At 32.9% G+C, this 24,457-nt stretch overlaps 3 protein-coding genes across 12 annotated transcripts; 2 read left to right on the forward strand and 1 right to left on the reverse strand.

Annotated features, from left to right (window-relative positions):
- Positions 1-77: 77 nt before the first annotated feature.
- LOC105678462 (uncharacterized) lies at positions 78-3,167 on the reverse strand. 2 transcript variants are annotated; one of them, XM_012377835.2, is made up of 7 exons: positions 2,908-3,167; positions 2,630-2,803; positions 2,133-2,335; positions 1,858-2,011; positions 1,472-1,740; positions 1,191-1,409; positions 78-1,111 (listed from the first exon to the last, which is right to left on the reverse strand). In XM_012377835.2, the coding sequence occupies exons 1-7, from the start codon at positions 2,954-2,956 to the stop codon at positions 1,058-1,060; spliced, it is 1,122 nt and encodes a 373-aa protein (XP_012233258.1). In that variant the 5' UTR covers positions 2,957-3,167; the 3' UTR covers positions 78-1,057. The 2 variants fall into 2 exon arrangements, with proteins under 2 accessions (XP_012233258.1, XP_012233259.1); XM_012377836.2 differs by having other exon boundaries at positions 2,630-2,822.
- Positions 3,168-3,318: 151 nt separating this feature from the next.
- On the forward strand, positions 3,319-4,956 carry LOC105678463 (large ribosomal subunit protein eL18). The gene is made up of 4 exons (XM_012377837.2): positions 3,319-3,391; positions 3,508-3,594; positions 4,186-4,392; positions 4,595-4,956. The coding sequence occupies exons 1-4, from the start codon at positions 3,389-3,391 to the stop codon at positions 4,862-4,864; spliced, it is 567 nt and encodes a 188-aa protein (XP_012233260.1). The 5' UTR covers positions 3,319-3,388; the 3' UTR covers positions 4,865-4,956.
- A 620-nt stretch (positions 4,957-5,576) lies between these two features.
- Positions 5,577-23,252, forward strand: Pka-R2 (cAMP-dependent protein kinase type II regulatory subunit). 9 transcript variants are annotated; one of them, XM_067359033.1, is made up of 9 exons: positions 8,557-9,065; positions 9,927-10,137; positions 11,533-11,624; positions 14,996-15,079; positions 15,526-15,632; positions 15,871-16,132; positions 16,365-16,523; positions 16,644-16,746; positions 17,010-23,252. In XM_067359033.1, exons 2-9 carry the CDS (start codon positions 10,101-10,103, stop codon positions 17,138-17,140), a joined length of 975 nt encoding a protein of 324 aa, XP_067215134.1. In that variant the 5' UTR covers positions 8,557-9,065; positions 9,927-10,100; the 3' UTR covers positions 17,141-23,252. The 9 variants fall into 9 exon arrangements, with proteins under 9 accessions (XP_012233251.1, XP_067215134.1, XP_012233253.1 ...); XM_012377830.2 differs by having other exon boundaries at positions 10,001-10,137; XM_067359034.1 differs by having other exon boundaries at positions 10,006-10,137.
- Positions 23,253-24,457: the final 1,205 nt, after the last annotated feature.

A 24,457-nucleotide genomic window follows, 5' to 3' on the forward strand; every position in this document is an offset into this window, starting at 1 on the left:
TTTGTGTGCAGAAATTATATTCCCTTTATATACAGCGTGGAGAATTTGTTACTGTAGGATATAGCAAATCAATACAGTTTCATAAATGCAACTTTATTATCAAAGATCTATAACCACATAGGCGCAACAATAGCATCAAAAGTGTAATATTACTATATGTGACATTTAATGCCACTAAACAAATAATCCATTTTTTTTTTTTTATATTAAATGTATGCGAATATGCGCGATTTGTATACAAATCTACCAATATGAACAATCGCTCGTATATCGATATATCATATTTTTTACATATATCTCTAATAGTGTTTGTACTTGATTTAATATAATATCTTTTAGATCATACATATTCAAGTTATCGATAATGTTATGCAATAATAATATTTGATTGGAATAGAAAATTTCACAATTTGAGTCACAGTTTATGGAAGATATACCTTGGAATGTAGCTGTAAAAAAAGTTTTGTATCTAACATATCTAACAATGTAAAACGTATATAGATTTTTAATAACTTTATTGGTATAATCCAGTCTTGGATGAGAAAAGTGGTATATAAAAAGCATATTTTTTTCCTTTCTTGACTGAGTAAATCTCTAAAATATTCTAAATCAATTTATAGACTATAAATATTTTAAATTTAGGCATTTGTATATATATATCTTCATGCATAAAATCCTTAACATTGTTCCAAATAATTTTTTAATATTTGACTAGCAGACCTTTAAGGTGCGAAAAAGTTTTGTATCTCGACAACTACGGTAAAATTAAGTACATTAATTGCTATTTTATCACATTGGCAATAGGCCCATCTACGAAATCTTCAAATTTCATTTATATATATATTTTATATATATATATATGCTCTAGTCTTATTTAGTTATTATTTGTTTGCGTGTAAAACGTCAAAGATGTATAACAGAGTATATGTAATCTGTATAGAACCCTTCTAGGCACAAGGTGAAACGGCGCTGGACGTCCATATATATATCTGATACTTATGGAATCTATCGTAAGCTTGTCCAATATCCAAATTTGGCCCATTGGTGTCACTAAAGTTCACAAAATCAAAGAATGCGGGAAGATTTTCATATTTACATAATCATTAAGTACCTGCAAATTTAAATAACCATTCTAAGTATTTATATGTGCATTTCCTTTTCAAATTCAGCTGTTAAAAGCATGTGAATACCTCTGTAAGAGCATCTTTCGTTAATTTAGGATACAAGTATGTAAATCCTGTGGTGTTCAACAACTTCCCAGGCTGCAAATATAGATGTTTATTATATAAAAGCTCTTGATCTATATACGGAGAAAGAGGACTATTTTCCACTCCGTCTTTGCGACAAGCTTCCGCCCAAGGACCCATGTGTTTGTCATTTACCTCCTCAACGACAGAACTCATATCAGTCTACAAAGTAAAAAAACCATAATCATTTTTTATTTAATTTTGTTTATCATATATTCTCATACTTTAGCCAGTGTAGATAGCGCAGTGCCCCAATAATCATGGTTAATGTTGAACAGTTCTGACACTATGGCACTAATGGAGCCTTGAGTGGAATCTCCTTCGTCAACAAGATTGTATGTTTGGCTTACTGTTTCAGGCCTATTTGCGACATGCCAGATAGCTCTAGCAACATCTCTCACATGAACAGTATTCATATGTAGATCTGGTCCCCAGAGCAACTTCATCATTTCCCCTAAATGTTTATAAACTGCACCCACTACCAATCTTGGGGCTAAAAATTGCAAAATTTATTAACATTTATATCTTTGTTGATTTAGATTACTAGAAACAAGATGTAGATATTTTAGTAACAAGATTGATTACAAGAGAAATTATATTTCAGGATTACCTAAGCCACTTCTGTCACCAAAACCATATACAATGGCTGGTCTGAGTATAGTATATTTCAAACCTGGCACATTCTTCAGTTCGTGTTCCACTTGTAACTTATATTTTGCAACAAATGTCCATGGTTCTCCAGCATCCTCTTCCTTATGAGGCATCTATATAATATTATACATGTATTATGATAAACTTTGCATGTCAAAGTACCACTCTAAGAGTATCCACTCTTAAAAAAGGCATGAGAAGTCGATACTTGAATATTACTAAAAAAAGGGACACCTTTTCCGATGCATTTAGGTTGCCAGAAGATATCTCCACATAACGTAAAACTTTAATCTTGGCAGCTTGTTGAGCACAGTTTAAGCTTAATTTATAAATGCCTTCTTTATAGACTGGGTCTGTGAGACCACTCTTTGTCTCTCCTGCACAATTGAACACATAATCAATAGGCTCCTCGGATAAAAATGCATTTTGACAGGATGCTGTAAATGTAAGTTCATAAAAATTATATTTTGTGGAATAGACTAAGGCAAATAATGAATTGATTTTGATTAATTCACATATAAAGATTAAATTAAGCAGTAAATATAAAAAAAATAGAGTTAATAATTTTTCTACAAGTTATTAAGTACTACTACTTTCTACAGTTATTAAGAAAAGATTTTTAACAAATTCTTAAGATTTAAAAAATTTAGAAGTTGAATTTGCAACGGTTATAAATTTAACAAAAGTTCATATTCTTTTCCAGATTTCTTAGCATATTGTACTGTGATTACCTATGTTAATCAAGTTAGCGCTTTTGAATTCGAGCAAGGGGTGCTCGAACATTCGCTGATGCTTTGAATTGAGCCATGCGGTCTGCGGTGGCACCTTATCCACAACTCGGACATATGATACCAGATCATTATCCAGCAAATACTCCACGAGATTACGACCGATGAAACCGCATCCTGCGCGAGCGATAAGAGTCTTTCAATCGGCTGTCGCTGTCTTATCACTCTTCCGTCGTACTTTTTTTCTCTTTGTCAGAGAGTCTATGTAACAAAATACTCACCACCTAGAACGATCACTCTCGCTCTCTTATCACAGATGGGCGTTGCCATAATCGCTTGTCATTTAATCGCGCGATACGTTTTCTCGTCGGAGCGCGGTGTCTTTTGATAAAGAAATCGCAAGATAGATTGCAACTCCTTTCAATGGCACTTTGGACACACAACGCTCTCACCGGCCTCGCAGTTCATCCACTTATTAACCTAAAATTCACTGGCAGTCTGACACTTATAAACATAAAACACTTGACTACTAGATGGGTTAACGCTATATCAGATGCAAGCACTACTGCACTCTGTGTACTTGTCATGAAATCTCGATGATAAATAGTCGGTAATGGTCGACCTATATTGCCAATTTATTTGTTACCTACCGAGGAAAATATTAACAATGTTCGCCTCGGTGTTGTCAACGCCCTCTGTCATTTCCGTTTCTTCTTGTTCCTATGCTTCTCACACATGTAGCCCCTTTTCCTGTTCGTCAAAATGGTGAGATGATATGACAATGCTCGATTTGTTTGAGAAATCGAATAAATTTATATAATGGGCTTGTCCATCGAATATTAAATTGTGTGATTTTAATTAACAAATATTTCTTTTATTAGGGTATCGATATCAATCATAAACATGATAGAAAGGTGCGTCGAACGGAGCCCAAGTCTCAAGATGTGTATTTACGTCTTCTCGTCAAGGTAAAGTTGTTTGGTGCTACATTCACTAATGGATATATATATTTGAAACATTGAGTTAACTATTAAATTTGCTAATGAGAATGCAGCGCTAAATTCTATCTTGTACTAATTTTGTTCAAAATGCATCATCTTTCATATTAGTACTTTGAGGTTAGTGTCGCGTTTGATTACACATGATACCATAACTAGATTGTATTCTTTTTAACTTTTATTATAAATTAGTGATAAAAATTAAAAGATTCAGTGATCATACACTGACGATTCACTTATTTAATGCCTTGAAGATTGCGAACCGCACTCTGTGTCAGATCTTGTATAGACTGATTCAATTTGAACGTTCGCTAGAAAAATTTCAACTATCCTATCTCGCTTATTTGCAACGTAAAAAGGCGATTATTATAGTTGACACATGTAATTTTTTCTTTATTATAATTATGTAAATATTATTTTCTTCTATCGTGAATGAAAAGTGCAAGTTGGTTTAAGAATATCACAGGACTTTAGCAAGTTTGGGAATTGTAGATTCAGTTTAAAAGATCTTATATCATAAGATATGGTAAGAAACTTGATATAAGAAAAACTTTATTTCAGCTATACCGATTCTTGGCGAGAAGAACAAATTCAAAATTTAATAAGATCATACTGAGACGACTTTTTATGAGCAAGATTCACCGACCACCCATTTCACTCGCACGTATTGTGCGATTTATGAAAAAACCTTCACGAGAGAATTGTATCGCTGTGATTGTTGGTACTGTCACATGTGATGCTAGAATCTTTGAGGTTCCAAAATTGACGGTAAATGACATTAATGTATATACTAATATTTAGAGCTATTAGCAATAATTATTTGTGTGTGGGGGGAGGGGGAGGGGGAGAGAGAATGTAGAATTTAGAATTGTAATGTAGAATTAAATAGCATATATGTAATTTAATTTTTGCAAGTGCATATAATAGAATTTTGCATTAAATTTTAAATTAAATTTTTTGCATTAAATAGGTATGTGCTTTACGCGTGACAGAGAAAGCTCGAGGACGTATTTTGGGAGCTGGTGGTGAAATAATCACATTTGATCAGCTGGCATTACGTGCTCCAAACGGCAAACACACCGTTTTAATGCAAGGTCCGCGTAAAGCTCGCGAGAGTGTAAAACACTTTGGTCCAGCACCTGGTGTGCCGCACTCTCATACAAAACCGTATGTGCGGTCTAAGGGTCGAAAGTTTGAAAGGGCAAGAGGCCGCAGGCGCAGCTGTGGTTACAAAAAATAAGATTCATTTTATATGTCCAGCAAACATTCTATGATCGCAATCTTTTTTTCTCACAGAACACAGCTGCGAAATAAAGGTTAGCTCATTAACAATTTTGTATTTTCTTTCCTAACCATATTGCATATCTAGAATTATTAATTCGTTTTATTAGCAATCTTTTTTATATTTTTTTATTATACAATATTTATTATACAATATTGAATTTATTCACATGGAATCTTGAAAATTTTCTGCTTATTGTCAAGTTACTATCGGGACTCACGATTGTAAAAGTGATATTTACAAGTCTGAGACATGTAATATATAAAAAATAAATCATAAATTGCTACAATATCAAATTTGATAATAAAAATATAGTTTTAATTTGCAATTTTTAATTGATAGAGTTATAAACGAAATTTATGTACGTATAGAGATTTTAGAAGGGCGTGGACTAACGAAAACAGCAAAGATAGCTAACCTGCATTAACTACATCTTTTTTCTTGTAGATTAAAAGCTTTTAATGATGATAAAAAATGAAGAGTTTTAATGCATTTACAAAGAAAAGAAACACAACCTGTTATTGTTCTCGTCATCCTTTCGCGCTTATATTAAAGGCGAGAAACTTCGTCTAGTATGTATACAGTTTAATAAGGCATATATTAAATTTGTTTTATCTGTACTTTTTGCATTTAAATACATATTTATGCTTTAAAAAAAAAAAAAAAAAAAGAAACAAAGGTAATGTAATTAAAAAGAAGAAAATTATTTTCGATTATTTAAACTCGAATTGAACTGACTCGATTACAATTTCACACAAGTACTCGCACATTGTCGTGCGACTATCTATGATAAATGTATAATCGGAGACGCGGTGCTGTCAGTCGCCATCTTGATTAAATCGAATCCTTGTGTCTCGGTTCCGTCGTGTTTTGCGCGACTGTGCGCAGCGTTGTCACGACAGGCAGGGTAGCCCGTCGACGGTGGTCAGCGCAGCACCGGGAGGCGCAGAGCTTGCCAGCGGCGGCGACGGTTGCCGGTACATAAGCAACCGGCGGTGTGGCGCGACACGACGGCGACAACGGCAACAGCAGTAGTAACAGCAGCTGAGAAGCAGCGTGAAGGTGGGCGGCGATACGACGCGTCAAACGTTCCTTTCCTGATCCTGATTCCGGCTTTTAGCTCCCGTTTCGATCCCGGTTCTGCTGCTCGCTTCTACTCAACGAGATTTCCCCAAGCAACGTGGCTGCGAGCGCCGTGAACACAGCACAGCACAAAGCACGAAATTCGCGAGCCGAGAGTGAGTAAAACGCGTGAGAAAAGGGGAACATTTTGCGGGGTAATCGGGGTGATCGTTTGGCCGACGAAAAGATGAGCTGTCAACGTAATGCCGGCAAGATCACGGTGCCGGATGATTTGCGCGACGTCCTATTGGAATTTACGATCAGCTACCTGCTGGAGCAGCCCGGCGACATCATCGACTATGCTGTAGACTTCTTCACGCGACTACGTGACGCACGGCGGACGCAGTTGATTCAGGCGGACGGACAGACCTGCTCATCCACACCGGACGAATCCGTTGATGAAGGTGAGTCTTAGCGAAATCTTTCTCTCTCTCTTTCTCCTTCTCTCTTTCTCTCTTGGGGCGTTTTACGACAATTTTCTCAATATCAGTAATTGATATTTATTATAATTAACCTAATCAAGGGATATAGGAGAATGTCAATAAATTTATCATTTTTAATGCTTTAGATTCTTTATATTTAAATGGATCTTATTGTCAGATCGGCCAAAGTCCATAGAACATATTGGACGATTCTGAGACACCCTGCAATTATAGTCGATACCCTACGATTTACAAAGCAATAAGACGTCTATTGAATTATGATCTGTAAAGATTAATTCTACAAACATCAATTTTTTTTCATAGTGTAAATTTTTATTTAAGATTTGCATAAAAGTTTTGATACTATGATCATACTTATGATTCATATAATATATTGATTCTTAAATTTTACATTGATAAATTTAATTGTATTGAGAGATAAAATTGACACTTAAAAATCGTGTCTAATTGTAAAAGATTAATCATCATTATTATGTGTATTGAGAATATTTAAAAAAATTAAGTAGTTTCTACTCCTTTCAGATTATGAACAAAGTAGAAAATTATAATACTGACATAGAAAATAACGGACAGCCTAGTCATATGATTGTGGTTAGAGCTAATCAATGTTAGTAAAATTATATCTAAATTCACGGAGAGCCATGCAAATCGATGTCGGTTACAAGTTGACGAATGCAAGATCGATTCTATTTTCATCAATTAATCTGTCGTCATCGTAGTTCCAATTCGTATTTTCTTTCCGCATAGTAGTATTGACTATACTATGACATAATTATCAGTAGTGTAAAAAGTATAAACAGTGATAAATAATAATTTAATAATCTCGAGAAATTCGCCATCTCTCTCTCTCTCTCTCTCTTTTTCCCTCCTTCCTCCCTCCCCCCCCTTCCACTCCTTTCTCTACCTCTGTCTCTTGTCTAAATTTAATAATAACAGACAATGATTTAATCAATGCTATATTATTCTTGTGATTTACGTCAATGTATATCGGTCGAATCGATTGTTGAAGTTGATTTATTACTGTTTAACTGCACATTTTCATCAAGTTTATGATATTGGCTATAATACAAATAATTATCTAATGTTGGCGATAACTTACTGGTATTGAATCGGATTTTGAACAGACGCTATGTACAAGTCAATTTTGTATTGGAACGCACGCGAGATATTCTACCGATACATTTATTTGCACACAATGCATCGTCGAATGCAAATTTAAACATTTATTTTTTTCTTTTGCATTTTTTCCAATAAAGATATCCGTTGTTCTTTTATGCAAAAAACAATATTATTCTTTTATCTATCTATTTTCTTTTCGCCTTTTTTCTCAGCTTAATTAAATTTTCAATTTTTTGTATTGATCAAGAGATTTTGAAAAAGATTCTGCTTATAAGATTTAAGTCTTATAAACAGATTTGAAATTGATAGCTATATTGTAATATTTTATTTTATTGTTAGGTAGGGAAAGAAAGTATTTTCGATCTTGCTTAAAATGTATAAAATATCTGTTTTATAAAATTACTTTTATTATGAAACTTCATTCAAAACACATCACTCAACATCTTGGCAAATATCCCTTATCAGTTAGGGGAGCAAAAAAATAAGTATTTTGGAAGCCGGGCTTTTCTTTTTTCATCAATATGTCTAACCTTCTTTTTCTTGCTATTTCTCTTTCTTTCCATTTTCTTCAATTGTCTTCTTTGCTATCAAATATAGGTTCTTCCTCAAGTTATCTGATTCAACCACTTTGCGTCGAATCGTTGGAATGTTATCCTACTACATCAATTGGATTTTTATGCCTCTTTGTGTCATTTGTCGAACATATTTCTTCATTTAGCTTGGATTGAAATCAATGACCATTTAGGATCTCTTCATATTTCTTTATACATTTCGCCCCATTCTCCCTCTTCAAATAAAACCTGCAGACTTTAGATTGCATATACCAGGGCAAACTTCAATTTTAAACCAGCGTTAAAAAATCACTAAGAAATAATGATAAACAGGATTGTTAATGTTAAATAGAATTTCTTCTAGAAGGCGCCGTTTATTAACATAAAAAGTTGGAATTTTTTTTTTTTTTTTTTATTAGGTTAGTTTCTTCATAAAATGTTTAAGATCTGCGCGCGTTTTGAAAAACCATGGCTCGAGCAATCGCGCCAACGCGTTCAGTCCGGTCAGGCGCTGTTGCGAGCTGAGATTCCTGGATGCGCAGCGGTTTCAACAGTTTCGTCTAACGCTTGGCCGGCGTAACAAGCGTGTCTCGTCTCATCTAGCTTAGTCTAGTTTAGTCTAGTCTCGTTTCGTTTTCTCGATGTGATTGCGAATTGCCAAATCTCGAATTGTACTCTTTTTAGCTCACGCTTTTTATGCTCACTATCGACCTTTTTGTTTTGTTCGCGCGAAAACGTGAGCGTTATAGATCAGTTATAAATCGGTTATAGATGTGATATCTCGTAAGTGCCTTCGCAGCATTTTTCCAGCTGGGATAGAGCATCTCTTAAAAGTGCTAATGTATTTTAATTTGTTTGATTGTCATCAGTTTAATTGTATCGTTATGCAAAATGCTTGTATAATATGCTAATGTATAAGAAGTGGTAAGAAATGTCGTAAGAAATACCTAGTATTTATAATTATATTTGCGGTAGGTCCCTGAATTGTGTGTATATGTGTGTGTGTGTGGCGGAAAGTGAATACTTGACGTCGTTTCTTGTGAAATTTAAGACAATGTTTCGAAATTATGATTCTTTTCTGCATTCCTTACGACATTTCTTGTCTTTGCATTAGCGTTGTAATTATTAATCTCTCCTTCTTCGAACTGAAAAACTGTTTTAATCTTCAAGTTTTTATGCATTTTTATGCATATTTATATTTCATATTACAGAAGAATCTCTATTATCTGAAATCGTGGGAAACAATTTGTTTTGATAATTAATCTTGCGATTTTGTTTTGCCTAAATTTACATTTTATGTAAAGAAAGTATTCATCGCATTTATTTTTCATTCTACTTTATCGGTTTTTCTAATTTTATTGTGTTTTTTACGTGCTTTATCATCCGAGATGTATTCCTAAAGCATTGGATGCTTTCGAATAGCTGGCAATATCATTTTCCGAAATGTATTTTCCTTGTTTTTTCGTCTCTTCATCTTTGGTTTTGCCATAATCTTTTTGATAATTTCATCATTATCCATTTCGTTGCTCGTAAACTACTCATTTTCAACGTCATGTTTGTCACAATTTTCACATCTTGGTTTTTGTAAGATTATGAAAATTGAATTTACTTGTGCAAATTGACATAAAATTTATTTTTTAAATTGTTTTTGTCTCTCACGCAACACTATTCGGATAATAGAATATTCAGTTGAATGATGTTTGGATAATAATGTGGTTCAGTATATAGAAATTTCATTCTTCACATAATTGTATGAGAAATTTATGTGTACAAGTTATTTGTAAGAGAGGGAGAAAGAGAGAGAGCAGAGATACGAGATATCACTCTTACATCGAGAGATATACTTGTTTCGTATCAAGTGTAGGGAAGTGTGTGCGTACATAAACGCGCAGCTGAAAAGGACAAACTTGTGCACGTCTCTTCTGTTTCCCTTTTCTCTCCAACTGTCACTCCGACCAAATGTCGCTCTCCGTCATCGAGCCTGTAGATGATAAAGGTGATATAAGTTGATAAAGATGCTGCAATATCATAATACATTTATTATTAAAATTAATAGTAAGAGGCATAAGTGTTCGGATAAGTTTTTTGAATAACTCTAGATTAAACTCTTTATTTTTATTTTAGAAAAAAATAATGATGATTTATAAAGTTGATAGACTTTATAGTGTTTGTTAAAAAAAATTTGTTTTATTACAGTATAGTTATTTATGCAATGTACTTTTTATTTATTTCTTTTATGCAATTAAATCCGAACTAAGCTAGTTATATTATTTTCGAAAGCCACCTTTATCTAATACGCAAAAAGAGAATAACCATTCATGAATTATTGAAATCTCAAATTTTCTCAAACAGAAAACTACGACAAAACTCTATCTACTCTACTTTTTAACATGCTTTTTTCACGTAAAATTATTATTAATATTGCTAAGAGCCACCGATTGTAAGAAAGTTCTATATCACGTATGATAGCTTCGCAATTGAGATGGAAATAAAACGAGAAATAAAATTTTTACCGAAGACTTTTTCGTGTCTTGAAGAATGGCGGTACGATATCGCGTTTAATATATCCATTTCTCTTGTGATGTGTGCGTAAACCAGACGAAAAATCGACACTTGGGAAAATGTTTATAGTATCAATCATTGTAAAAGAAGGTCTAATCTCAATTACGAATTATAAAGTGCATTATGAGGATCTCTTCTTTGCAAACTTATTGTAAACTTTGAGAAGTATACACGTGATATTTCTGTAAAACCACTTAAAATGCTAATGTCGTAAATGTAAATGTCAAAAGTGACAATTCTTTTTTCTTCTAAATTATCGGGGTTTTTCTGTGACTAACAAATAAACTATCGTGACAATAAAACTTTTGCATTTACGTCATAGAATAACCGACAATATTTTATGCTTTTGCACTTTGTGTTGAAATCTTGGAAATTTTTTCCTCGGAAATGACGTAATATAAACGCAATCATAAATTCAATAATCATGCATTTTTAGATTCAAGAGTTCAAAACCAAGAGTTTTAAAATAATCAGAATTAGAGATAGCTCGGGACCTTTTTATTATTTGCATTAGAGAATATTATCAACCTTGCGTAAAAGTATTAGTCTTTTACGCCTAAAAAGGTGTCTGTTTTTGGACGGCTATTTTTTTTATCCCTTTATTGTTTTCCTCTCTTCTACTATTTCGCCATTAATCAACACTAGAAATAAATTGAGCTATTACGTCTTTACTAGTATTTTAATTATCTTCTATATTTTATTTTATATTTAAAACTTTATTATACTAATTTAATATCAATTAAACTTATTTTCTTCACATCTTATTTTTGTTTTAATTTAAGCGTGATTATATGTCTGTTTAAGTAAAAATGTTTCTTTTGTACTTTAGAGCCACCAGTCGGCCGATTCGCTTCCAGAAGGAAGAGCGTTTTCGCGGAGACTTACAATCCCGAAGATGACGAAGAAGATGACGGTTTCAAGGTATATTTTTTTGTACACTGCTTATACATCCTGTTGCATTACTTTAATGCAATTGTTTTTAAATTATCGCGCACATTCTTGATGACGAAAAGTGATGAAATACCGTTTGCGATAATTAATTTTTTCCTTTTTAAAGAAAATTGGCTTGAATGAACAAAACTCAAGTAAGATCTAATAAAAGAACTGTGTGTCAATGCCACGACAAATTTTATTGATACTGTTGCGCGAACAATTGTAATCGTTGAATTGTTAATCTGTTGCAATAATTATGTAATCCGTTCAATTGACGGCTGAGTTTTGTTCATCCACAAGCAGCATTTCTTCTCTCAACAGATGTACGTCTCGATATACATCGCATTTTTATTATTATTTCAAGATCTAATATTATATTATACATCATGGCATCCAATATTGTTTTGAGTAACGAAACCTTCGAACGTGTATACGTTGTTATGCTTATCGCACGAAAAACACTTGATATACCGGCGAAAACCGATATGCTGATTAGTCGCAAAAGTAATCGGCGTATTCCAATGAAGTACATCGCTATGTATTTTATACAAATATGAGATATAGATATTTTCCATACAAAAGTGAGATATAGATATTTTCATATTCCACTGGTATTTTGCACGAAGAATAACGACGACAAAAACTTTGTCTTCGACAGAGACGATTTAGGTTTTTTTTGATAGTAGCAGAAAATAGTCTCTCGTTATGAAACGTCGTTGTACATCGATTATATGTATATACATATACGAGGCATATAATATATCTCAGTCTATTAAAGCATCGTGCACTATCTCTTTCTCTCTCTCTCTCTCCCTCTCTCTCTCGACCTGCTGCCGCGCGAGTGACGAAACGCGAGTGAAGAGTTACTTTGCTCGACGATGCGAGGCCGGCGATGTACCTTTGTGACGTCAGGCCGCGTGTTCGATAACCTGGCACAGACGTGATTTATATGTATGTATCGCGAGCGTGCGCCTGTGAATGAGGGAGAAAGGGGCGATGTATGTGCGTGTGTATAGTATATGTAGTAGGGTTGCGAGGGGTTGCTGCGATGGGTCGCGTTCTCGACGAGAGAGAGAGAGAGAGAGAGAGAGAGAGAGGGAGGAAGGGAGGGAGGGAGGGAGAGAGAAGGGGTGAGAGAGAGAGAGAGCATTTTCACAAAGACACCCCAGTGAATCCGATTATCGGCGTCCCGTGGTGGCTGGTTACACAAGAGGAGAATCGGCGGTCTCTCTCTTTCTTCCCTGAGCTAGGCCGACCATATTTTCTCTCTACGTGCTACGACTAGCTAGGACAATAGCAGAATAAACTGGGACACTTGCAATTTTTAGAAAGACCAAGACGAAACTAGGACATACGCAATCTTCTTAACCGTTTACGATAAGAAGGGTACAGATCCACGCGCTGCCTTTTAACCGACAGATTCTTTGGTCAGTGTGGAGTTGATTTTTTTTTTTTTTTTTTTTTTCTTCTAAAAATATCGAGGTGTTATTTTCTACAAGATACAAAGCAAATCTTTTGTTCGAATCGTTTAGACTTAAACTTACACGCATTCTGCACTTTTAACTTCATGCAATTTTAATTTGAGATTTAGTTACAAATGATTTAGTCACAAATGATTTAGTTATAAATATATATATAATGTAATGTGCAAAGTTGCTACGAGTGATGATCCTCCTTTGCATTTGCGTTGGGAAAAAGTTGGATTTGAAATTAGCCAAGTAATCTGTCGTTGAAGAGTGATGCACGAAAGAGAAGTAGAATACAGTTTATTACATACGGTTTATTCACGTGTGCTCAGCGGCACATGTCACACGCGAAAAAGATAATGCACCGAATGCGGCGAAATAATAGTTTTACAGGTGACGATGTGACAAACGGCTGAACGGTTGAGCAACTGAACGACCCTCGGCGAAGTTGTAATCATACGATACACGCGGCTCGATCGCACAATAGTCGCAGATGGAATATGTCAGTAATAGAAACGGAGGGTAACGGTTCCCTGCAAAATTGATCGCTTTTGTATGCAACAATTGCCACGATAACGCAACAAAGAACTTGCCGCTTGTGGAGAGACTGATTACCGCGTGTTTGCTTACAAGTGAGGAGAATAATGTTAGGCGTAATAATTGCATAATAAGTCGAAAAAGTTGTTTTGAGCGAGCAAACGCGATGTTTCCAAAGTGAATAATTTTAATGGAGGCTAAGCTAATAAGAATAAAATTCAGATATAAACGAGTAACGTGACATTGCAATAGAAAAGAAGAAAAGAAATACATAAGTAAAATGTTTTTTTTTTTAATCTAAATCTTTTTAACTTTATAATGATTATATTCAATCAAGATGTTAAAGTAGAGAGAGGAAGAGAGATTAAAGATATTAAGGATATTAAGGATGTAGATACTAAAATACCCGCAGATATTACGTAGACACTAAAACTTTGAATTCTTTATGCTATTATTTAATTTGTCAATTTACAACCGTAATGCAATCGTTATGAAACGTGCGCATATTTTTGGAATATATTAGCTAGCTTATAATTATAAAAAAGTCACGTGTGAAAAATCCATTGCATGACAAATATTTTACGCAATTTGCATGATGCTTTGTAAGTTATTAATAATAATGTCGCTAAAGACTATATATACATAACGAGTTGATAGGTCGTAAATCTTGACGCACTTTATCTCCGAAATAATCGTGAATAGAGCGTGGGAGAGGTCAAAGTTCAGCGCATCAGGTAAAGGGCAATCTCTCTCAAGTACTGGTTAAAGTATCGAACTTGCCGATAGTGGCTTTTAGAGAGAATTCTTGTAGAAAATCCCATAAAATAATTTCACAAGAACTTTTGAAGGATTAGATTGCATATCGATAACAGCAAATGGCGGTTAATAAAATATAAATAACCTACACAGTTACTAAATAATTAATCTTTTCAGGTTTTTTTTCTTTATTATAGATTAAGCGCCTTTAATTAATCAATCAACAATTTTGACACTCAATGTTTTGATTTTATTTGATCTATGAGTGCGCCTAATTTAGTATATATACATTTTGCGATTACAAAATTTTTTGTAACAAATCAGTCAATGTTTCCTGTAAGAAACAATAGCATTATTTGAATAATTGTAAGCATGAGTGTGAAGTATTTTGAGCTACTTCTCGTTGTCGTTATTTTAAATCTTTCGTAAACAAAACATATTAAATTATTTTGTAATTACTTCGTATAAGAAACAATTTTTTAACAAACGATAAAGGATGTCTCAATTATACAGACAATTTGGCAAAAAATTTCAAAGTTTCGAACTAAACTGCGTTTTATTAAAGATTTAATTTGCCTTCATGCGGTTCATTAATTTCAGATGGTCCATCCAAAGAGCGACGAGCAGCGACAAAGGCTCAGCGAGAGCGTCAAGAACATACTTCTGTTTCGCGCTCTAGACGAGGTAAGTTAAACATAGTGCGTTTATCAACCGCGATCGCTGAACAAGAATAGGTATAACAGCGGCTTGAGTATTCGCGCCAGCTCGGCAAAATACCAAGAAATCCACGAATAATTTCTTATTAGGAGCAATTGAATTCACTAAACATTCACATAATTGCGATAATTATTTTTGTTATTAGCAATTTATTTATGTATTGGAGCGTATTGATTATCACTTGACTATTAGATAATATTGAGTATGTTATATTTATATATATATATTTTTTTTAAATACAATTTTTGTTTTTAAGACTTGTATATGTACATAAATGTACACTGATTATCAACATGATATTAATGTAATTTTATGCTTGTGTATGACAATTTTAAAGTCGATATTTAAAATCCTGAATGATAATATTGCTCTAAAAAGATATTAATACATGTATAATAAAATTACTTTTACAGGAACAAATGGCGGATGTATTGGACGCGATGTTCGAAAAAATTGTTCAACCGGGAGAATTTATTATCCGACAGGGCGACGATGGTGACAACTTTTATGTGATCGAGAGGTAATATACTTTTTCTTTATATATTACAGTTAACGTATCGATAGGCTTCTCCCTTCAGCGGGAAGTTCCAATGAACCAAGAAGGGATGCACACAGTCGGCTAGTGCTTTTACTTAGACCTGAAAATATTCAAACTCTTATGTTTAATATAATATAATTTAGTTATTCATAATTAATCATTTTATTGGAATCTGAAATTATTTCGGCAAAGCGAAAACTCAACGTATTTTACGTTTCAGAGGAAAATTTGAAGTTTACGTTAAAGATTCCGTCACAGGAGCGGACAATCATATTCATACTTATGATAATCGCGGCGCTTTTGGAGAACTCGCCCTTCTGTACAATATGCCCAGGGCAGCCACGGTCAAAGCAATCACTCCCGGCACACTCTGGGCCATGGATAGGCAAACCTTCCGACGTATTCTTCTGAAATCTGCGTACAAAAAGCGTAAAATGTACGAGAATCTTATTAATAAAGTGCCGATGTTGAAGTCTCTCGAAGTAAGTATTATCGTGTGACTTTACTTTATGATAGTTTTCAAAATTTGCACTTTAAAGTCTTTTATTTTAAAATAGTTCCTGAATTTGTACTTTACTAAATTACTACGTTTTTTTTTAATTATGTTCTATCTTGATTAAGAAAAGGGGGAAAAACTAAATATTGAAATGAGAAATAAACTAAATCTCGCAGTGCCAGCTGCTACAAGATTTACATGCAAAACTCCTCTTTCAGTCTTACGAACGCATGAATTTAGCGGATGCCCTTGTACCGAAACAGTATTCCGACGGTGAGCAGATAATTAGGCAGGGCGACACCGCGGACGGAATGTATTTCGTCGAGGACGGCATCGTCAGGATCACTATACTCGGCGAGCACGGCCGTGAAATCGAGGTGCATTTATATTACGTGTTAATTCAGTTTCTCGCGAAATAGTTCGTTTACGACGTCGACGACGATGAACGCCAAGAAAATTTTGTCCTTACTTAACCCAGTACCTTTAATATCGTGCAGATTAATCGTGTTCCGGCTGGCGGTTATTTAGGCGAATTGGCACTCGTGACGCATAAACCACGCGCCGCTTCGGCCTACGCTGTGGGGGACATCAAACTGGCATGTAAGTTTATTTAGTTACTGCCCACAACCTTCACATTGATAGGTAGCCAATAATTGCGCAACGATCACAAATATCGACGTTTATCGTAATAAATGGAAATATTAGACTTGGAATGTAATCCAATGGTTATCTGTGCGCGTTTAATTCGATTTGAAATTTTCTTTATGCCGGATGTCTCACATTTTTAATCGATTACGCAAATGACTCTCTTGTTTAAAGGATCATTTGTTCCTTCATTTTTTTCAAACGGCCATTCTTTACAGTTTTGGACGTTGAAGCTTTCGAGCGTTTACTCGGCCCGTGTATGGAACTTATGAAACGTAATATCGACGATTACGAAGATCAGCTAGTCAAAATTTTCGGCAGCAAAACCAACATCTCCGACATCCGATGAACTGTCTGTGGCACAGCCACGTCGCCATCCTACTGTACTAAAGAACGCGATGCTTTCGTACAGTATATAATGTATAATGAGCACAAAAGAACTTGTACCACCTATTTCTGAATCTCATCACGCGTTTTTCGAGCATCATCTCGGAGTCAACAACTCTTTCGTATGACTGTTCACTTAGACGTATACCAATTAAGATTCGTCGATAATAGTTACCAAGTTTATACCTATGATACACATTGAACAAAACTATAGGCTGCTTGATTACATAACAGCGATTACACACGTTATTAATAACTATTCTCTAAGACTGTACTAGATCAAAAAGAGAATATCAATACATTCTGTTAAACGCTTGATCGTTTGTAAGATAAATATCTCAATTTATTAACGTTGGAGTATGTTCTTTTGAGATCTAGGACAGCATTGTTAGCGTCAAACTTATTCCACATAATTTATGTCGATGCATTTGACATATATATACACACAATTTGTTTATATTATTGTGCATTATTTACCTTCTAAACAAATTATCGATGGTTATGTTTTTAAGACATTGCAGGAATCTAGAATATTCGAAATCGAATGCTCTTCTTACTTGTTCTTTTCTTCTGGCGAAAGACAGATTACAAGGAGGAATATATTAATGATTGTACATTGCGACATTAAATATTCTCAAGTTACGCGATATCTATATATGCATATCACTTTTTCAAAGATAATGAAAGTAACATTGCCATTGTTAAAACAGAGAGAGAGAGAGAAAGAGAGCTATACAATAATCTTTGATACATTTCTTAAACAATGTATCTTGTTAAAGTCAAGTCGGACAATCAATATCTTGCCAATAATTTCAGACTTCATTAGTTTCACTAGTTTCAGACATTTCCCACATTTCACGAGTGAGTACGCACATATATAAATACATGTACACAAACATACATTATATGCAAATGCATATATTGTAAAATTATTTTTACGCACACTTGCGTCATTTATATTTAATTTATAATATTAACCTTTATCATTTTCTTATTTTAAATTTGAATTTTGAATTATATTTTGCTATATGTGCACATTAATATAATATACCTTTAATACTGAAGAAGTTAAAGGTTATTTCAGTATATATCTTTTTATATACGTAATTATTTATGATTCATAAGTAAAAAAAGTTAAATTATAATTCTGGCTCTAATTATTATTCAAATGGTCGAAACGTTTGTGTAGATACAATATTATTAATAAATGGAAAAGGAGCAATTGCCATCCAACTCGGCTTGTAATAGCTTTTATTTTATAGTATTTATGTTTAAATTAGCGCACAAATATCAAATTAATAGTTTTCTACTCTAGAACATACCAAGTATTTTTCCACTTGCAATTTAATTCTAAAATATGAAAAAGAGATTTATACTTCAAAAAATTGTCTGACTTTTATTGTAATTTTTATTTAAAAACTTAAAATATTACAGTGGCATATTAAACTAAAACAAAATCAGTAAAAAGGGTCGACTGATTTATATCTATCTCTATTAGTAGATAAACGCCAGATTTGTACAAACGCATTCTATTTCGAATATAGAGGATCCTCACAAAATACATAGAAAGTCCAAGACTAGGAGCCTTATGATTGACCTAAATGCGCGGGTATACTAACACATAGTATATATATGTTACAAAGTAAATATATAACATTGTACGTACACATATATATGTACAAAGTAATAGGAAAGATACATTTGCAATATGCGCATGTAAACGCGATGAGGAAGAGAGGAAAATGTTTTAATTGCTTTGTACTTATATGCATAAATATTCATGTAATCATTTATCATCCGATAAGGATTACGTAAATTTTAACGTATAAAGATAATAGCCGCGTGTTTAGGCCAGCGTTCAATTCAAGTGTGTCTTGCTGATAAATCATGGTAACTCAAGAATCGATTACGAGAATCTGTTAATTTATTTTTATTATCGTAGTATACGATACACATTATACATACATGATATACGTCTATATCATCGAGATAAGAGACCAATTGAAAACCGATTCAATTGCTGTACGAAAAAGTGCGAATGCTAGTCACTTTTTATGATCGTGCTATTTTGTCATACCTTCTTCTGACAAATATGCTCGGTCTAAGAGAAAAAAAGAAGATACTTTTTATCGCGGTAAATCGTATATTTATTACGTAATTGAAACTTGACATACATATGAAACGATAGAGCTTTTTAAATAATATCACAATCGTGCGAGAGAGAAAGGGAAGACGGAAATGAAAGTGGTATACATAGAGAAAAAGAGAGAGAGAGAGAAGTTAGGATAGGAATTGTTAATAACAATTGCGTTATCAATTGCACTTGTTTCGCTAATTTTTTGCATTGTCTTGATACTTCCTTTTTTTTCCCCCTACTTGTTTTCTCAACATTTTAAAATCAAATTTTGCGATATTACTTGAGCAAACAGATTAATTAAATTTCTGAGCCAGATTTCTACAATCTCGGAAAAATTTTATTTCAAAATGTTGAAATTTGAAATAGTTTCTTTTCGACGCAACATCAGCATCTTTAGTCTTCCACTGTATATCTCCAGACTGTGATATTATTTTCGATTGAGTGTTCCATTCCTTTCTTACAGTTCCGTACAAGAGAAATGAAAGAATATTGTAATTATTATCAGATTCGTAAGATATCAAAATGGTGGATTTATTTCAAATATCTCAATCAACGTATCCTATATATGTAAGTACGATAGAAATTTTAATGGATTAACAAAAGTGATTTGATCTTTGTTGGACATAAAAAAAACTCTACACGTATCGTAAAAAAAAGAAGAAAAAACTGATTTGCACACTAAGTAAACTTGATACGCATAAGTACTTACTTGTGTTAGGTTACATTTAATGAATTGAATGTAAAACATTGAAGTTAGAATTTGCCCAGTTCGCATTGCTGTATGTATCTACAATGTGATTCGTCTTACATGTTGTGTGTTGCTCTTCGCGTATGCGTCGTGTATATGTTTGCGCGTATGTATGTAAATGTGTGAGTGTGAGTGTTATGTATGTATCTGTGACGATCGAGCCAGTAATTTGTTAATTTATGTTGCTATTATCGATAGTTTACACTCTCCAATAGTTGTATAATTCGTGTTATTATTATTATTAAAGGTAATGCAATACACCGAAATGTGTCGTGTGGATAAATATATTATAACAGTAGTATGCCTTACTGTGCCACTGGATCTTCGCCTTTCTACTTCCGAAAGGAAACAGATCTATAAAAAATCGAAAATAAAGATTTCGTTGTATATTCGCGATTGCTGCTGAATAAAATGATTAGGCATCTCTATTATACTTTCACATATAACTAAGTCATTAGCGTTAGCGAATAAAAATTCTGCTTTTTTAAATTAAAAATTACAATATTAGTTTAATTTATTGGAACATTACTCTTTAAAATTGTTATTTCTATTTCTTATATAATACTATGTGATATACATGTGAGAATAAATTTTTATTTTAAATTGTTGTTTTATTTTAACTTGTATTAGGAGTAACAGTAAACTTTCAAGAAGTTTCACGATGTTGTATCATTATATCCAGCAGTATATGTATTTATGTGTTACGATAAACAGGATTTGATTCTCTTTTTTTCTCTCTTACAAATTTTGCAAGCAATTGAGCCAGCGTATTCGTAATTGAACATTATGAATTTTAGAAAATTGTGGGCATCTGGAAAAATGTTTAAATAATTTAATATGATGAAACTTGAAATGTGTTAAAAATTGTTAAAAATCTTGGAATTCTTAAACGTTGAAAATTTTGATAGAGTGACATTAATTATATTAATATTTAAACGAATATATTTATTGCAAATATCTATTATCATCATTATTAATGTGAATAAATTGTGCAAAAGATAATCTTAACTTAGATTTCAAATCTTCACATATAGTGCTACATATTTTATCATCTCCAAAACTTTTAATAAATATGTATGTTTCGAAATTTTCAAGATTTAAAAAATTTTCGAGATTTTAGGAGTTATTTGTCAATTTTTTAAGCAATAATCGAAATAATTTGGTGCTTTTTTTTATTAAGTCACATCGCAAATAGTCTAAAATGACACATATGACATGGAAAATGTTTTCGACCAAAATATTATTTATCGAATAGTCGATGAGAACCGCGCAAACAATATCCATAATGGCTAACAATGTGCCAGTAATACTTATTTTTTATGTTTAATTTGTCTTATCGCTTGGAACGATATGCGTAATGTGTTTGACTCGTCAAATATAGAGCATATCATTATGTATTAGAAACAATGTCATTGTGCATGTAACTATATAATAATGCACTTTGCATCGGACCAATTTCAAAGAGCAATTGAGCTTGCGACCATTTTTTCTTCGTCTTTTCACTCGTATTTTTTCTCATCGATATAGTTTCGGCTGATATTTCGGACAAATTCTTCGCCAATGTATATAAACCTATAATATTATATGGAATCTGAAAATATCACATACCAACTTTACTGCCCCCCTCGTGATTTATGGTGTGATTTTAAACATTATTTTCACAAATAAATGTGCATGACAGATAAACTTTATACGAACTTAGTCCTTAGTGATTCGAGAAAAATCTCCAAAGTAATTTTTCAAGTAACTTTCAAAATCATGCTTTTTAATATGCTAAAAAAAAAAAGGCAATTCGAGTCTCAAACTCGATTGCGTACTGACAATCGTCCGGTGTCATCGTACAAAAGCACTTGTATTATTGAAGAACTCTTAATATTCTTATTAATTAATCAATTTTATTAATTTTTTACATTATTTATATAAATACGAATATTTATTCTGGATTCACACCGCACTTTTTTTTCCATATTTGAAATGATACAAGTGTCTGCTACGAAAAAATTTATGCTTTAAATTTGCGCGGAATCTTTATTTTCCTATACAGGAAACTGAGATATTCGAAGGCCCAAAAATATGTACGGGTCTCTCTGTATGTGTCTTAAGTTGTCTCGTATTTCCTGTTTTATTATGTCTCAGTATTTCCTATTATGTCTTCAAACCAAAGCATGATAAGAAAAATGTCTCTGATTGTAATAAATGTTTAATAAATTTAGAATATATACTTTCTTGACTTAAAAGTGTGTATATACGTTGCTGAAAGTGTGCATATTATATATAGCGAGTAACATCAGAATGGTCTGTTTGTGTTCCATTAGTGATATAAGAGTAAGTTAGTCTTGTAATGAGTTTCCGGATAAGTTGTACGTGCCATTTGAAGTAAAGCATGATAAAATTTACCGCAAAGATTTTATTGTTTCGTAATCTGTTGGATTCATCTATTGCATATGTAAAAAAAAATGCTTATTGTCTCTTAGCTTTGGGCAAAAAGGAATAATAAGAAAGAAAGGTGATTCGCATAGACACGTAGCCCTTCTGATGTGCAAAATATTCAATTACTGTTTATTTTACCCAATTCATAGAGTTTTTTCTATCATACACAATACGTATAGATCGTTATTATTAATTTGTATCGTATATATCCGATCTATTATAGTGTATCGTTTGGAGTGCGGCCCTTCTTGGAATTGTATATTTAATTGTAAGCTGAATAGATTTTATACACATATGCGCATACGTAGGAATGTTTCTAGTTATATCACAGTGTTGTAAATTACGAGATAGTAATGTATGTACTTAAAGCTCCCTTTTGTTTCGCAATGTGTTATAGTATTGTATAATGAAATATGCATATATAACATATATATGCATATACATATAGTATATATTGTATACAATTGTTAGGTATATAGTATATATACCTAAAGTACGTATATACACGTTGGGTATATATACATATACATATATACATTATTTATATATAAATATATATAAAATATCAGTATAAATGTCAAACACTCGTTTCCAGCTGGTCTGATCGGGTTATCATTCTAATGATTACAATATGTTGACCTGGTAGCGATGCGACTCAGCGTAATCTAGAGCATGCAATCGAACGATCGGATTTATTGTACGATACGATGCAGATGTATGTCCATATATAATTTGTTAATATATCGAGAAGTAAACAAATTTTATTAAAAATTTTCTGTATGTTGAGCAGCAAATTTATCGATATATAATATTTAGATATAATCCGGAGAAAGTCGGTAAACAAGTCGAACGAGCATTTGCGCATACTTTGTAATATAAATTTGTAAGATGCGCGATTATATGTCGTCCAATTTCTTTCTCTTTTTCTAATAATAGAATATTTATTTATACAAAATGAATTTCGCCGACGCTTATGGGCTTGTTATAATGCTTATAATAATTATGCGTTACATATGAAGTAAGATAGCAATCGATAACTGAAAATTCGTCAACATCATGTGCCCGTCTTTATACACCTACCTTAGTTACTTCGTATCTTAGCGATACTATAACTAATTATGTTCTTCATTAGATTACAAATTACTTGGCATCGTCACGTAATGACGATTACCGCAAATAACATCTTCAAACAGATATTCTTATCTACAAATTCGAATCATAGTTGTTAGAATTTATAGATTGCATTTTATTTAGAAAATTTCGACGGTATCATCATTGCAAGTTCTTTCTCATGAACACTTTACAGTTAAATGCAATCTTTTTTAACAATTCTTAACAATTTTTCGTGATCGTATATCGAGGTCAAATTTCTGATACATATAGTAAAAAGTAAATTGGTATTTGGTGTGCTTTCCTTCATGCTTGATTAGCTAACATTTCGTACACGCTTGTCACACAGAATCACTGCCCGATTAAGTAGCGACATTTAATATCTCCTGTAATTGTATTTCACAAATCACAGTTTGATTAACTTGCATTTTGGCATGAGAATTGTACAAAAGGGTGTATATCCAATTAGCCAAGAAACTTTTCATATCATATTCACGAAGCAGCCATTGCTCACATCTTGCTTTCGGTCGTTTTGCAAACATCGCCCAGATGATCCTATTTTTGTGGTAAATGCCATTGTATAATCTTGTGTGAAATAATCGGATGCGAATTGGTATCTGAATATCAAGCAACAATATACACTTGGTATACTATAAATAGATAGTATAATGAAAAGTGAGGACATAATAAATGAATGGACCTGTATAGAAGTTTGTATTTATTATTATTATTACTATTGTTATCATTATAACTCACGTTTACGTTTTCTTTCAATTCTCGACATTTCTCTTATAAATAAAAAAAAGGATATTAATTTATTTTTAAATATGAAAATCAATGACGTGTTTGTATTC

This window comes from Linepithema humile, chromosome 7 (assembly GCF_040581485.1).
Source record: "Linepithema humile isolate Giens D197 chromosome 7, Lhum_UNIL_v1.0, whole genome shotgun sequence".
NCBI lineage: Eukaryota > Metazoa > Arthropoda > Insecta > Hymenoptera > Formicidae > Linepithema > Linepithema humile.